The sequence below is a fragment of the Tamandua tetradactyla genome, chromosome 5, assembly GCF_023851605.1.
Source record: "Tamandua tetradactyla isolate mTamTet1 chromosome 5, mTamTet1.pri, whole genome shotgun sequence".
In the NCBI taxonomy this organism is placed as follows: Eukaryota; Metazoa; Chordata; class Mammalia; order Pilosa; family Myrmecophagidae; genus Tamandua; species Tamandua tetradactyla.
The window spans coordinates 96,845,568-96,863,112 of NC_135331.1; the positions used below are offsets into that span (position 1 = coordinate 96,845,568).

Below are 17,545 nucleotides of genomic sequence, written 5' to 3' on the forward strand. Positions count from 1 at the left end.
TTCTTTTAAAAGTGAGGTTGGGCAGATCAGGAAGGACAGAGTGGCAACTTTCCTCTTGGCTGGCCGGGCTAAGCCGGAGAGGACGGGCTGCTCTCTGAATCATCCTTACCTCTGTTTCAGAATCTGTTTGTTGTCTTCGATGGTAATGCTGTCAGCGTGGTCCCTCTTGAAGATTTCAAAAGCCTCCTGGCGTCCTAATGACATTTCCTCTCTTATCCCTATTTGGAGACAGAGCAAAATGGCCTTAGTCACGGCATTGGGATCCTATTAATTTCATTGTCACTTTAGTTAGACCACAAAGCCAGCGCTGGCTCTGAGAGGTCCTCAGCAGAGAGGCTTCTGACCAGACAGGTGGCCCCAGGCTCTTCCAGCTGGCCGCTGACCCACAGAGGAGCCCCTTCCAGAGCCATGGCCACATCCTGCAGGGCTGCGCCTGCACCTCCATGTGACTTGTGGGAGGTGGGGTTTGGCATATCTGCTTGGAGGAAATGAAAACCAGAGCGTCAAGCCCTGGTTTGCTGGGAACATCTGCAAATATACTCTCTGCCATCATTCAGTGCCACACTGCTCCCAGTTTTCCTGTTACACCCCAGATAGGTTTTTTGGTAAATTTCACCCTATGTTTCCAGGCACTGAGATAGAAGAAGTGTAATCTGGACTGAAATTTTTGGAATCTAAAAAATGCAGTTTTAAGTCTCCTTAGAATGATGCATCCCTTTTTTCTGGGGCTGGTGAGGGGTTTTCCTTATTATTTGGTAGTTAGGTTCTCAGGCTTATGACCTGCGAACAGTTTATGTCTAATGTTAACATTCTAGTCACACTGACACTATAAGCTGAGCCCCACTGCTGGGCCCTATTCAAGGTTTAAATTCTGAAACCCAGAGTCCACTGTGCTTATTAGCAGCTCCCTGGCTAGAGTCTTCTGTATTGCCAGGTAGCATTCCTTGCAACCACCCAGGGCAGGGACCAGTGCAGGTGTGAGCTAAGGCCCCATCTCTATGAGAACTAAATCCAGCTGGCTTTTGGATGAATCCACATTTTTTTTTTTAATGCCTTTGCCCTTGGTTCCTTTTCCTTTTGCCTTGAAGGCCTTTTCCCTGTTTTCATCTAGTTAACTCTACTTACCTTTGAAGTCCTGGCTGAATGTTACCATCTCCGTGAAACTTTCCTCAAGGCCCAGGCAGAACAAAACTGCCCTTGACTATCCGCCTCATAAATACATCTGTAATATACTCTCTACAGTGGACACTGAGTTCACATGACAATCTTCTCTGGTGAAACGTAAGTTTCTGAGAGAGTTAAGATAGTATCGGGGGGGGGGGGGTGACTTCCTTGTTAATGTCTTGCATTTAGAAGGTGCTCGATATGTATGTTGAATGCATCCAATCATGAGTGAATCAGGCGATAACGAGCCTTGCTGTTACCGTCACAGGAACCAGGGCCAGTACTCGAGAGGTCTGCTGTAAGGCCGAGGGTTCCAGAGATGGATCCATATGGGCCACACACCACATCTCCTCTTGCCTGAGAAAAACCTGGTGAGTCCCCTCATCCCGCCTCAGGGTGAGGAACCAGACCAACCCATCTGACACCAATTTAATGATTACTGTTGATAAAAATAGCACCATGAAAAATGTCTGAATAGTGAGACACACAAAGACACCCCACCCTTTTCCAATCACAAGCAAACGGGCATGGCTCAATTCTGTCTCTACATCTGCCCTGCACACTCCAGAATGGGGGGTGGGGTGGAAGGAGGGCTGGGAATGGGTTTGTATGAGACTCAGAAAGATGAGTCCTGATGCATGCGATCCATGTCCAGGAGAGACACTTAACAAGGTGGCACTTTTCATTCAGCAGAGCCTACCAGGAACCAAAGGATTCATTCTGTACTCCTCCCCTCTCCCTGTGCCCAATTCTAATTGTTTTTGCCTTTTACTGCATGATAAAATAACAACAGAGGTAGAGGGAATGAGTCTTTCTGGATCAGAGCTGAGGAAGAGAGGAGCTCTGTGGAGACCACATTGGAGCCAGCCTGTGGGATCCCCAAATGGCCTCCCACAGGCACAGTGAAGAAAAGGCTTCCACCAACCAGGAGTGGTGGGGTGGGGAAGTGGAGGGTTGTTCAAAACCCTGCAGTAGAGAAGTGTTCATGGACTTTTCTCTCCTGGCTCTGCTTTCTTTGTAGAGTCTGCAGTTGGAATTGACAGCTGGGTGGAAAGGGCCATGGTAAAGTTCCTCAGTGTGCATGGCACTTTTTCTGATCAGAAAACTGAAAACTCCACTGGGTCTTCCCTGAGTTGAGGAGGGGCCTGGGCAGGGGAAGGAGAGAGGATGTGGGGGACCTATCCCAGAGGAGATAGGTTAAGGAAGGTAATTTGGGATCATTTTGGGAGAGTCATGCCAAGAAATTTGGGGCCAGAGTCATTATTATTTTTTTTTAATGGGCAAACACCGGGAACCAAACCCGGGTCTCTGGCAAGGCAGGCAAGAACTCTGCCACTGAGCCAATGTTGCCCATTTTATTCATGAATCACCAATTTTCTAATAAAGTGCACATAATGGGAAAGTTATACTGGAGGTATTTAATATTTTTGGCAATTTAGAAGGTACTTAGAGGCCCTGCAGTACCATGGGTTTATCATTTGGAAGATGATATTGTTCTCTCCCAGCTACAATGCAGAAGGTATCCTGGAATTGGACTTCATTGACTGCGGTGACCTCAGGTAAATGAACATTGGTATTATAGTTAGAATCCTGGCAGCTGGCTTACTAAGTTGGCTGAGAGAGCCAAGGCACGGTAACCAATAATGCCTGAGGCAGAGGCAAAGACAGGTCTTGATGCCTATAGAGACTTTGTAGGTTATCACATAGAGTGTGAGGCTGAGGGTCCACAACTCAGAGGCAGGTTGAGGCTCCTGCCTGGGGAAAGGACTCCACAGGAAGCTAGAGTATGTGACCTCAGTTCTCAATTCAGCCTTACTCTTCTCCGTTCCCATTTTTCTTGTTTAGATCCTGTATCTAGCTTCTTTCGGACTGTACTGACACACCAGTTCCAATCCCCAATTTGGGGCCACTTACAAAGTTAATAAGCAACTTTCTATTTACTGAAGAGAAGTCACCATTTCTTTATCCCTCTGAAGATTTAGAAAACAGGTACTTTCTCAAATGGCAAGCACAATAAGCAAATATCGAAGGCAGAAAGAGAAAGCAATTGGAGCAAAAAGAGTGACTGAAAGCTCACCTTGCTAACGAGATAGTTGCCTATTTATTTCCTCAGAAGGTATTTATTTACTAGGCATTATGCTAGGCATGTGTCAGATAAAAAACAAGCAGGAAAATTAAAGCTTTGAACTTTGCCTTTAAGCAGTTCAAAGTCTAGAAAGAGAGAAAGAAAAGTGAACAAATAATTACAACAGAAGTTACCCTTGCTGTAAGGGAGGCATGTAAGAGGAGGGCAGGGAGGATCAACCCTGTCCAAGATTTAGAGGAACTAATATGCTCTTAAGTCAGTTTTTCCAGGGAAAGTAAACCTGATGGAGGAGGCCAGGTGATAAGGCAGCTCAAAATGACCTGGTCAAAGTAGAGTCACTTCACTTATGAAATTGTACTGGTATTGGTTCCCAAATTGTCAAAAATTCAACATTGCTTATTGTATTACAGAAAAATCAGAACCACAAATTTTCTTACTTGCCTAGTTTGTTTCATATGTTAATATGTTCTATGATTATTTCCAGAATTTGCAAGCTCCAAGAGGACAGGTATATTTGTCAGTTTTGTTCACTGCGATATTTCTGGTACCAGGCACACAGGATGAGCTCACTCAGATGCCCTTAGAATGAATGAATGAGTGTTTCAGTTGCTTAATGTTTTACTTTGGTGAAGCACATTGTGATGCTATATGGGAAGTGGAGCATGTGTCCATCGCTCTCCCTCCTTCCCCCCACCACTATGGTACTGGGAGAGATAGTCCACTCTGTGGTCACCTTTCCCCCACTACACGTCTCCATGCTTAACAGCCCACCATTAGAAATGAATCCTAATGCCACACACAAGAATATTTTATAAAAATGCAAATACTCTTGATGACATCACTATTTTAGGACTAGTAAAGAAAAGTTCCAGAATGTGTTGACAGCTAGCTAAACAGGTCCTGCATCTTAGGCTGGTGCCAGAATCGGGGGGTGGGGGGTGGGGGGGTGGGAATTGAGCTTGAAAGGGAAGGCATGATGGTATAACACATAAAATTTGCCTTCTTCCCAATTTTGTTTAGTCTGTCAAACTCAGCTAATCTTAAAGCTCAAGACCCCAGGAATTCTAGGTTGTGAGTTAGATGGAAAGTGTTTACAAGCCCCAGAAGCTCAACCATTTCTGGATTTTGATACCTTTTAAAGAAGACTGAGGTAGAAATGATAGTCAATAAGGTACTCTCAAAATGAGCATTGGAGTTGGGTTTCTGAAAAGGCTAGGCATGCAAAATTCTTATACAATGGTCCTTATCCATTTCTTTTTTCCCATCCTGAAATTCTATTTTGTTAAAGAATAGAAATCAGTACTTTCTGCTCCCCCCACCCCTGCCACCCAACACGTGGTCCCATGGAAACCAAATGGAAAGGAAAAATATCATAAGTAGAGAGTTTATGCTACTGCTTTGGGCTTGTTGTCTGATTTTACCTTTAGTCTGGTGCTTGTGGGTCAGAGCTTATTTTCCTGGCTGCTCCCAAACAACTTACTGCTGCTTAAGCTATTGCCTCAAAACTGACAAAAGTAAAATGATGGAGAGTTATGTTATTCATGCTGAAAATGACTTCCCAGTCAGAGCCAAAAACATATTTTTCTTGGGAAAGGTACTTATTCATGTGGTGCCTCAGTTGCCTCTGACTGAAGAAGGAAGGGGCAAAGGACCAATGGGGGATGATGAAAAGAGGGAGGAGGTAGATTACAAAGGCAGAGGAAGTTTGGAACACACTGTATGAGAAGGCTCAGAGTTGGGTGAGAAGAAGAGTGGCGAGCATTTGGGGCTGAGGCAGGGAGGAAGATGGAGATGAGGGTGGGAGATGATCACATCATCTGTGGCTTGGTACTGGAAGTTTCTGATGCTGAAGGGAAGGGAATGGCTTTAAAATAATGATGTGATGAATACTTACAGTATGTAGAGCACTGAATTCATGCAAGAATGAGAAGCAATGGGAAGAGTAGAGCATATATTTGTACAATATCTGATACAGGGTTCTATACAAAATGAAATTTCTCAGTGAATTTGACTTAGGCAAAACATACAAAAATATCCTCATATACATAATTTTTAGAGAGTTTCATCCTTGAGAATCAGGAGAAGCTAGAATGAATGAATTGATGAGCTGGAGAAGAATGAGAGTTAGATGAGAGCTGAGACAGAATTGGAGGAGAGATACTCTACTGAGGTGTAGCATAAAGTGTGAAGGTCATGAGAGAAATGAGGATAGGAAGAAAGGTTCAGTGGCCCAGCACTGTTGGGAATAATCTCTGGGACAAGGATGTCCCAGGGGCTATAGAGGGAAATTGATGGCTACAACCAGAAGCTCTGGGGTAAAAGACAAGTCAGCAGCTTTTGGCATGGAGAGCAAAGAATTCACTGAAGATGGACTAATAAATGTATGGGATGGGGGGGGGGATATTATAAGAAAAGTTGACCATCTCCCAGAAAGCTTATAATGGACTTCTGGGATATTGTCTTTTCTCCTCTCTCTACTGTGGAGAGGACTCTGACATTTAGGAAGGAGGAGTTCTTTGGAAGTGACATGAAAGACAGGGTCGACAAATATGTAGCTCCTGTGTTACCACTTCCCTTCCTCATACCCATGATAAACATTGCTAACCAATCACAGCATTCTGGGGAACTTAATTATAGCTTTGGCATTTTCAGCACACCATTTCAGGCAGCCTCTACCAGTCTACTAGGCAAGAAGCTGAAACCTTCTTGCCATCCCTCATATAAAAATTATTCCTTTATAGATGGCCCCAGGATTACCAACTAATATAATAGTTACTGCTGTTACTTTCATCATTTTTGTGCTTTCAGGGAAGAATAGCTGACTAGTCCCATCACCTTCAAAGATGATATACCACAATTTCTCAGGGAGGAGTGTCATGCATTAGAGCTCCCAAAGCACTAAGAGTGACCGTCTTTGAAAAGATAATAAGAATCCCTCTGTCCGTCTTCCTCCTCTGCCAGGGTGATGGTGGCCACTGCAGAAAGCAGTGCCATTTGCCATCATTCTGCTTACTTTAAAGGACCAGGAGCCCAGCTACAATTTAAAGGGTTGCTGGGCGGGCACAGCAGGGTATGGAATCCAAGGACTAGGGGGAAGTAAAAAACCACTTAGCCACGGCCAAAGTGACTGCAGATGTGGAGACCAAAGATCAGATCTTTTGGGGTGATCAAGGGCATTTGCCCAACATATGTCCTACTTTTGACTGACAACTTTTGGTATGGGTTGGTGCCCTAAGGTCTTGGGGTTAAAGGCCTGGGTTCAACCCATATGATACCACCTGGGCTCAACTCCTCAGATGAGGACTTGCTTGGAGTTCCTAAATTGCCACATAAAAGATGTCAAAGGAGAACCTCTAATTAGTATGTTCTTAGGGCTGGCTTGGATCAAGCTGAAGCATGGCAGGCTTGGCAGGGGTTCTAGGGAGTGGAGTGAAGGGAAAATCTGAAGTGGAAAGCCACATAAACTTTAAGAGACCCACCCAATAGTGGCACCACATCTAAATAAATCACATGGGTTCCTGATTCCTGGTGCCAGAAATCACACATCCCATCGGCAACCCACACAGGCCCAGCAGTGCAGACCATGTGGGCTGGGATGGAATTAAGGGGGCAGGTTTCAAGATAGGTTGTGTTTTCCTTTTATTCTAGTAACTAGGTCTGATTCACCCCTCTGCTACAGTTGTGTCCTGGACATTAGCCTGAGCAGGTTGAGAGGCCTGATGTGCCAACGAGGACAGGCCTGGAGCCTCTGAGAAAACGGGAGCTATTTGAGGATAGTTTCCCATTTCCAACAGCACATAAGACCTGTGTTGAAAATCCTCATTTTCCTAATCCAGCATCTCTGGTGTTTCTATTTAATGATTGTTCTCATTCAGGCTGAAGTGTCCACGTAGGCTGCTTAGACAAACTCACGGACAGGCACGGAGCTTGGAGAACAGCCTGGGCCATGTTGGCATTTCTATGTTTTGGAGTTAACTCAGGAAACTGGAGGCCATCATCGTCTCCATTAAATGAGACAGCATGCTGTGGCTCCTGCTGCCAGGCTAAACTGGATCTACTGAGTCTTTTCCATCAAGTCTAGTCCCTAGATGTAGCAGCTCTGAAACAGCATTGGTGTCTAATTCTGTGTCCAATATTTGAACCAACCCTTGGGATTTTAGTGAAGAACATGTATATCCTTGGTTGTTGAGGGTAAAGGACCGTTGGCTGGGAGACATTAACAGGATAGAAAGATAGCAATCCTTGCCAGCTTACAAAGAATCTTAAATTCTGCAGAATCTGAAAGACACATGACTCCCTAAGTCTGACATGTCCTTGACCATTTACAGAGGACATGGTTAACAGGATCCTGTTGACTGATGAACTCAGTTCTTCAGTCAGCATGTGCCTCAGGGCCAGAGGCTAAAGCATTGTTGACATATTCTGTTGTTCAAGAAATGAGGGAAGTTTTCTGTTTATGCCTAAATTAGGAATGGATTCCATACTAGTCTAAAATTTATTTTCATACATTTTAAAAAGATAATTACATTCTAGGCTAGTAGCAAAATTCTAGGCTGAAATGCATGTGGATTTACGTATAGTTCTGTATCCCTGATTTTAAAATAAGTATGAAGCAAAATGGAGGTGGATAATGCTAATATTTATTTTTGTGCAAAAAGAAAGGGAAGGGGAAATTGTGTCAGGCACTGTTCCATATCTCACAAGTACAAACTCAGTGTTCACAACAACTCTATTGGTGGTAGGAGCTAATCTCATTGAGAACTTTGTAGAGGCTTTACTTATGTTATCTTAGTTAATTTTCACAGTAACCCTACAAACTAGGTAGTACTGAGCCTATTCTACAGGTAAAGTAATTGAGGTTGAAAGAGGTTAAAAGTGAACCCAGTGCAGGTTCCATGGAGAATGCATTTGCCTTGCACAGGACCTGACTTCTGAAAAGCAATGTTTGGGTATGCGTATGCCCAACTGTTATCAGAGGCCCCTTATAATTGTTTGATTATGGTATATGAGCTCTCTAATATGAGTGAGTGGTGATTTTCTCTGTATGCCAAATAAATAACACATTAACAACAAAAACAAAAACAAACAAACATAAAAAAAAGTGAACCCAGGTCACAAGTTAGTAAATGGCAAAATTAGAATTTAACCCAGGCTCATCAGAACTTAACCCAGGCTCATCTGACTCAAAAAACCCTCCTTTTGCTCACTTCATTGCTAAGTGAAAATGATTTATAGATATGACCTCATAGCTGGCAAAGCACTGATATTATAAGTATGGGATTATGAAGTCAGAGATGATAAAGAGAAAAAGGAGGATTTTGGAGGGTGGTGAGGGAGGATTTAGACTGCAAATCATGAATGCATATGGCAGCCCAATAGAACTGGAGAGCTTTGTGAATGAGAAAGTGGGGAAGGCTCCAGAGGGCTGGGAGGAGCTGCTTAACCTGGAAACCAAATGGGATGGGGTAAGGATTGGAGACAAAGGAAGAGCTGGTTGGCTGACTTGGAGTGAAACCTTGATTTCCTACCGTTAATGACTTCATTAGTTAGCAAACTCTGTCAGGTTCTGTTATGTAATTACCTTTTCCTAATCTGTACTGAGCTTGCACTCTGAATAGTCTCCACAGTGAAACAGTTTGTGCACTTAAAATGGTTGTGTTGGACTGAAGTTTGAGACGGGGGATACCACTGAGAAGAAAAAGGGTGGGGACCCAGAGTCTAAGTGGAAGAGAAAACTCTCCCACTCCAAATGAGCAATAGCTGTGAAAAAGAAGTGAAGAGGATCCAAGAAGCCTTCATTTTTTCCTTTGGTGTTTCTATATTCTGACTGCTTCTTTTCTGGAAAGCATTTAATTGTTTTAAATTTACCATTTGTTTATTCACTCAGGCAGTGACTCAATTGGTGAAGCCAGCCATCTGTTAACAAGTACTTGCTGAGTATCTACTCTATTGAAAACCCTCTTCTAAGTTTAGTTAGGAATAAACAGAAGAAATATTGTCCTTGACCATACAATATAGTCAGCACTTTGGGGGTAGAGAAAAGTCAGAGCTTACATTAAAAAGCTGGAGAATATTGATAGATAGCGCATCTGTAGTAACATGGTACAGATGGTATGGAAGATTGCTAGGGAGCAAAGGAAAAGGGCATGATCAGTCTGCTGTGGAATTTCTCAAGGATTGGTCGTCTTGAGACAGGGTTTAGGGGAACCAAGGAGAAGGAGCTGGAGGAAAGGAGGTTATCTCACTCCTGCACAGGGAATAAAATGCAAAGCCACATATGTGGGAGGAGACTGTCATGTACAGGATCTGGCACAGACATTGGCTGGGCAGGACCTCAAGGGTTCAATTTGGCTGCTGAAGGGGATTTGGGCCTTAGTGACCTCTAGGCCCAGACACAGCACTCTTAATCAGTTCCCTGCCTGCCCAGGCTACTGTCAGGCAGAGGGTCACTAGAGTTTTCTATGGGTTTGTCAGGCAATTTTCCTTCCTTCAAATGATTAAAGAGAAATATTTGCATTAGATTGTAATATTGTGCTATTCTTCTGTTATTCTTATTCAGTGGTTGGGGAAAGAAGAAAGGCTTTGGAGTCGGATGACATGAGTTTGAGTACTGGTTTCGCTTATTAGCTATATGACTGAGGCCTGTCAGTAACATTTCTCTGTCTTGAATTTTTGTCTATAAAAGGGAGCTAATAATAATCTCTACTTCTTTATGTTATTGAGGAGGATTAATAAGAGGAAGTAACATTTTGTGCACATCTCCATTTTAGAATTATTGAATACCTTTGCAATGTTGTAATTCAAGGACTATTTTACCCCTTACCCCACTCCATCCCCTCAGGCCATGAGCGACAAAAGGCAAGGGACTCTGCTATGCACCTTCATAGCCCCAGTTCTGAGCTTAGTGCCTGGAACATAGTAGACACTCAAAAACAAGGTTTGATGATTGAATGGGTGAATAAGGATAAGATATCTCTAGTGAAAATTTGTTCTTAAAAATATTATTTGTGGGGTGGTGCGACTGTGGCTCAGTGGCAGAATTCTTGCCTGGCATGCCAGAAACCTGGGTTTGATTCCCAGTGCCTGCCCATGCAAAAAACAAAAAACAAACAAAAAACAAATTATTTGTCAAAGGGTACATATATCTTTAATGTTATTTTCTGTGTATATATTTTAAAATAGAAGTATAAAAGCAGAATATGGCAGCTATGAATCATTTCTTTAAAAATATCTGACAGAATGAGTGAATGAATATGAAATACTATACAAAGTGAAAGTGTAAAAATGAGTTATCACCATAAGTAATGATCCATGAAAAACCCACCTGTTTAACTGGTTAACCTCTTAAACTGTTTAGAGTCTAAGAACTACTTTAGTACAGGAGGAGAATTCTTAAGGTAGCTACAAATTATGAGTTGCCAGTGTGGAGACAGAGATTGGCTTCCACTGTCAGGCTTACTCCACTGATTCTGTGTTCTCTGCTTCCTGACCCAACTAGCCAGGCTCATGTCACAGAAACAACCTCTCTCACAGAGAAAATAAACGCAACAAGATAGGGACTTCCTCGTCTTCCCAACACCAGGTCTATCAGTGGATACTCATGTACACCCATACTCTGCAAGGTCAACCCTTGCACCTGGCTTTGTTTTTCAATCTCCTCTCCTGGCCTTCCAGTATCCCTTCTCTCTGCCTGAGCAATTTTGCCCTCTTCCTTGGATTATTTCCATCAACACAAAAGATATTTTAAAATTCATCCTGAATTGGTTATATTTAGATGTAAATATATTTGAATTTTTACGTAGGAAGAGGAAGGTTCAAACATTTAAGTTCTTTGGCCTTGATTTTATTGATAGAATAGAAGACAAGATCATTTATGTATAGTTGGGTGGGCAGAGTAGGACCCTCAGGACATTTAGATAATCCGGCTAACAAAAATTATCTTCTTAAAATATCTCCCTTTACTCCATTAACCTTCCAATTATATTTCCATGTCTCTGGTCTCCTTTCATTGCAAATGCCTTAATAGATGTCTATATGCACTGCCTCTATTCCCTCTGCTCTCATTCTTTCCTCAGCCTAGTGCAAAAGTACTTCATCCCCTTTACTCTTTTGAAACTGTCCTTTCAAGATCTCCAACGATCTCAGTATTGCCAAAACCAATGGTCAGTTTTCTATTTTTATTTTATTGACCTCTCAATATGTGGGAGGGCAGCCATGTTTACCAAATATTCCACATGCACCATCCATTTCCTAGCCCTCCCGCAGCTAGGAATATCCATGTGACTGGTTCTGGTCAGTGGGTTCTGAGTGGCAGTGGAATGCATTACTTCCTGGCTAAAGCATGTAAGAGTTGCTGTGCAATTGCCCATGCTCTCTCTTCTCTCACTCAGATGTAGCGTTTATGTCAGCTTGGATCCCTGGTGATCGTGGAGCTGAGCTTCTACCTCTCTGGCCAACACTGTTCATGAAGGATGAATGAGGAATAAATTTCATTATGATAAGCTATTGAGATTTAATGCTAACTTGCTACCAGAGAATAACCTAGTCTGTCCTGACCAAGATGCATTGCACAGTCAGACCCTTCCAGCTATGTGAAGCACTTCCATCCCTGGACTTCTGTGCCACCACTCCCTCCTGGCTACTTCCTATTTTTACGAGATTCTCCTTCCAAGCTTCAGATGTTGGTAGTGCCTTAGGACTCAGTCCTAAGGTGATTTCTGACTCCAAAGGTCATATCTTCAACCATGACCTCTCCTCTGAGGCTAGACTTGGACATCTAACAGCTCACTTGAAATCTCTAATTTAATGTCTAATTGGGATCTCAAACTTAACATGCCCTAAACAGAACCCTTAATTTCATTCTTCATTCCAAACCCTACTTCAGACTGTTTCTCCTAATTGTTTCCATCTCAGTATGTGGCACCCATTTGCTCAAGCAAAAAATCCTAGGTCTCTTCTCTGATTTTTCTTTTTCCTTCAACAACCATATCAGCTCTGCTGGTAGGCAGATTTTGTCTGCAATCCTTTCAAAACATATCTTATACCTCTCTGCTTCTCTAGATCTTTTTTTAATCCTAACCTCAGTTACCATCATTTCTCGTCTATTGTGGCCTCCTACAATGTAGCTTCCACACAGCAACCTGAGTGATTTTTTAAAAATATAGCCATATCTGCTTAAAACTCTCCAGTTGCTTCCCATGGCCCCCAAACAAACCCCAAGCTCCTTGTCTTGGCCTAACAGGCCTCCCACAAACTGGTCCTGGCCTCATCTCTCTCTTCTCAGGCCCCAACCAGGGCTCCTTTGCTCTTGCCTTTTCTGCTTGCTGCATTTTCAGGTCCTCACCCTGTCTAGCTTATTCCTACCTCTGGACCTTTATCCTTGCTGCTTGTTCCCTCCATTTGGGATACTCTTTCTCTGAATGTTATGATTATCAGTTCATCCATTACCTCTTTGATCCCCACTGCATAATTTTATATCCTATTATTTTATTTTATATCCTTCCTAACATTTATCACCATTTGAAACTACATTTATGTACGTACTGTGTAAATGAAAACTCCAGAAATCTTCTCTCTTGCTCACTGTCCTCTTCTCCCGTGCCAGGAAGGAAGGAAGAAAGCAAGGGGAGAAGGAGGGAGAAGTCACAGTCCTTTTGGAAATAGGCCTTCCTAACAGGTCCCAGATTCACATTCTTGCCCTTGCTTTTCCACATCGTGCCCAAACTTTTCTCCCATAAGACTGTGACCCCCAGGCTGTGAGTTCTATTTTCTGAACCCACACTCAGAATTTTTAAAATCATCCTCCTTTCCCGGGCACCTGGCCTGGGCCAACTTCCACAGGCCGTGCTAATCCATTCCCTGATTAACCTTGTCATCTCATTCTTCATGCTTGCTATCTCTCTTTCATTAAGTTCAATCTTGTGGTTGTTTTCTTTTTGTTTATATTTTATGCATTTAAACCTATAAATAATTATTTCTAAAGGGAACCAAACTCAACTCCTTTTAGAAGGAATGGCAAGGGGGCTCATGAGAATAGCTTTCTTTTCTTTTTCTGGCAAGAGCTTCCATTTTGAGGGAGATAGATGAGAATCTTTAGGCACATCTATCATTATTTTAGAATGTTATGGGGTCAGCCAAGTTGAGATCTATGCTTAGCATTTGTACATCTTCAACAGATAGAAGTAATTTGCCATTATAAGCTCTTATATAAAGCCATTTAAGAAGTTTACTGAGGAATTTTTCTTTCATAGATGCCTTATCCTGTAAGAGTTCAGAGAGGAATAAAATTGATGTAGGAGATAAGTCCTAAAGATGGCAGCCCTCATATCTTTGCCTGATGAGGTAAGAACACAAAAAATGTATGACTTTAATTTTTCTAATTATCATAGTATACCTTATCCATTGAAAAAAATTGGGGATATATAGAATGGTGTAACGAAGCAAGATTTTCATTTAGAATCTCTCTACCTCCTTCCATTTTTTTCTATGCTTTGTTTCATTACATCATTAAGATGATAATATGTATACAATTTTGTAGCCTGTTTATTTCACTTAACATTATCTCATAAATCCTTTTTAATGAGTCATTAAAATGGTCATGAATATTATCTTCAATGTCTGTGTAATATTTCATCATATAGTCCATTCCCCTATCTTTGGACTTTCAGATTATTTAATATATATGCTATGTAAATAGGGCTGCAGTAAACATCTTGGTGCATAAATTTTATTCTACATTTTTAAAAATTATTTTTTATAATTTTTTATTAATGAGATTGTAGGGTTACAGAAAAATCATGCAGAAAATACTGAATTTCCATATACCTCCCCTATTAGTAACATTTTGTATTTGTGTGGTAACTTTGTTACAATTGATGAAAGAATATTATTATAACTGTATTATTAATTATAGTGCATAGTTTACATTAGAGTTCTCTGTTTATTTTTTAAAATTTTTATTCGAGTAAATTTAACCACATTCAAAAGCATATATAATTCACTAGTGTTAATTACATCCACACTGTAATGCTACCATCACCACCATCCATTACCAAAATGTTTCCATAACCCCCAAAAGAAATTCTGTACCCATTAAGCATTAACTCTCCATTCCCCACCTCCTCCCCGGCCCCTGATAAACTGTGTCCTAGTTTGAATATATTTATTCTAATTATTCCATATCAGTAAGATCACAGACTTTTTGTGTCTGGCATATTTCATTCAATATGCTATCTTCAAGGTTCACCAATATTGTTGTATATATCAGAACTTCATTTCTTTTTATGGCTGAATAATATTCCATTGAAGGTATATACCACATTTTGTTTATTCATTTACCAGTTGATGGACACTGGGTCCTTCCATCTTCAGACAATTGTGAATAAGTGTCATGGTCAGGTTCATGTGTCAACTTGGCCAGGTGATGGTATCTGTTTGTCTGGTTAGGCAAGTGCTGGCCTGTCTATTGTTATGAGGACATTTCATAGAATTAAATCATGATCATGTTGGTTGCATCCACAGCTGATTCCATTTGCAATCAGCCAAGGGGAGTGTCTTCTGCAATGAGTGACATTTAATCTAATTAATGGAAGGCTTTTAAGGAGGATTCAGAAAAGACCGTCTATTTTCCTGCTTCAGCCAGTGAGCCTCTCCAGTGGAGTTCATCCAGACCCTCCATCAGAGTCATAAGTTTCACAGTCTGCTGTACAGATTTTGGACTCTACGTTCCCATGGTTATGTGAGACACTTTTATAAATTTTATATTTACGGATATTTCCTGTTGATTCTGTTTCTTTAGAGAACCCTAACTAATACAATGAGTCTGCTATAAACATCAGTGTGAAAATATCTGTTCAAGTTTCTGTTTTCAATTCTTTTGGGTATGTACCTAGAAGTAGGATTGCCAGAAGGGTGATTCTATACTTAACTTTTTGAGGACTTGCCAAACTGTTTTCCACAATAGCTGTACCATTTTATGTTCCCATCAATGATGAATGAGTGTTTCTATTTCTCCACATCCTCTCCAACATTTCTTATTTTCACCATTCTAGTGGGTGTGAAATGTTAGCTCAGTATTGCTTTGATTTGCATTTCCCTAATGGCTAATGATGTTGAACATCTTTTCATGTGCTTTCTGACCATTTGCATATCTTCTTTGAAGAAATGTCTCTTCAAGTCTTTGACCCATTTTTAAATTGAGCTGTTTCTTTTTTTGTTGTTGAGTCATAGGATTTCTCTATATATGCTGGATATTAAACCCTTATTGGATATGTGAATTCCAAACATTTTTCCCATTGTGTGAGCTATCTTTTTACTTTCATGACTGAAGTTCCTTGATGAACAAAAGTTTTTAATAAAATCCCATTCAATTATTTTTTTGTTGTTGCTTGTGCTTTGGGTGTAAAGTTTAAGAAACCATTGCCTAATACAAAATCCTGAAGATACTTCCCTATGTTTTCTTCTGGGAGTTTTATTGTTTTGGGTCTTATATTTAGGTATTTGGTGCATTTTGACTTAAATTTTGTACATGGTATGAAGTAGGGGGTCCACTTTCATTCTTTTGCATTTGAATATTTAATTTTTTCAGCACAATTTGTTGTAGAGACTATTTTTTCCCTATTGAATGGACTTATCAACCTTGTCAAAAATCAACTGACCATAGATATTATGGTTTATTTCTGAACTCTTGATTTGATTCCATTGGCTTACATGTCTGTCTTTGTGCCAGTACCATGCTGTTTGATTACTGTAGCTTTACAGTAAGTTTTAAATTTGGGAAGTATAAGTACTCCTACTTAGTTCTTCTTTTTTCAAAATGGTTTTGGATATTCAGGGACCCTTACCCTTCCATATAAATTTGATGATTGGTCTTTCCATTTTTGCAAAGAAAGCTGTTGGAATTTTGATTGGGATTGTGTTGCAACTGTAAGTGACTTTGGGTAGAAATGACTCCTTAACAATATTTAGTCTTCTGTTTCATGAACATTAAATGTCCTTCCACTTATTTTTGTCTCCTTTGATTTCTTCTAGTAATGTTTCATACATTTCCATGTATAAGTTCTTTACATCCTTGGTTAAATTTATTCCTAGACAGTATATCCTTTTACTTGCAATTGCCCATGGAATGTTTTTCTTGATTTCCTCTTCAGATTGCTCATTAATAATGTATATAGCTACTACTGATTTTTTGGGTGTTGATCTTGTACTACCCTGCCACTTTGCTGAATTCATTTATTAGCTCTAGTAGTGTTGCTATGGATTTTTCAGGACATTCTCTATATAGGATCATATTGCCTGCAAATAGGGAAAGTTTTACTTATTCTTTTCAAATTGAATGGATTTTATTTCTTTTTCATCATGAAGTCATTAATTTATTCAACATGTCTTTACTGAGTGCCTACTACATGCCAGGAGTTACCTCGGAACTGGGAATATAGTGGTGAATAAAGGCTTATTTGCTTTGGAGGAGTTATATCTACTGAAGGTGACAGATAATAAAAAGAGAAGCAAATAAATACACATTAATATGCTCCATGAAGAGAGGTAATATAAAGTAAGTGAGTAGATATGAGTGATGGGGGAGGCTTTTTCATTTGGGGGATCAGAGGAAAGCTTCTCTGAGGAGGTGATACTTCCATAAAGTCATTCTGTAAATGAGATTCCTAGAAGGAGTTTTTTAATTAAAGTTCTTAACTTTAGGGAGCCAGTTTACACTCTGATAGCTGTGCCTGGAGGAAAGAACAGTTATAAAATTGCATTCTACTAGGTTATGATCTTGACCAAGTTACTTAATTCTTCTGATTTTTAGTTTTCCCATGAGAAGTGGAAATAATACCTGTGTGCATATGTGTATGTGTGTGTGTGTGTGTGTGTGTGTGTGTGTGTGTGTTATAGAGGCAGGATGATTGGTGGCAGCTGTGGGATGTGAAATTAAAGTTCTTGGATCTCTGAAGAACTAGGTCATGAAGTAAACACATGTCTGTGAAAAGAGAATGATCAGACTATGAAATGAGTGCAGGGCATTCTGGTTGATGAAAATTTAATTGAAAAAGGTTTTGGGGGTGTGTGGCACAGACCATTAATGTGTCTGGCACATATTAAGTGGCCAGTAATATATAATGAATGAAAGGAAGGCTCAAGATCCAAATCTTTTCAGATGGGCTCCTTGATACTGCCTAGCTGAGAAGAAAAAGTCTTGGATGATTGGCTACATAGTGGTGTAGTATGGCTCATGATGTGTGAATCAAATATTATGAAGAAAGCCCCTTTTGGTTTATGAGCCTGCAAACAGGTGAT

At 40.7% G+C, this 17,545-nt stretch overlaps 1 protein-coding gene across 7 annotated transcripts in view; it reads right to left on the reverse strand.

The window, feature by feature from the left end:
• Positions 1-17,545, reverse strand: part of KIF6 (kinesin family member 6) — a 454,503-nt gene that overhangs the window by 112,402 nt on the left and 324,556 nt on the right. For all 7 annotated transcript variants that reach the window (XM_077161707.1, XM_077161705.1, XM_077161703.1 and 4 more), the window contains one exon: positions 110-218. In XM_077161707.1, the coding sequence (XP_077017822.1) occupies positions 110-218 (109 nt within the window). The remainder of the gene's footprint in view (positions 1-109; positions 219-17,545) is intronic.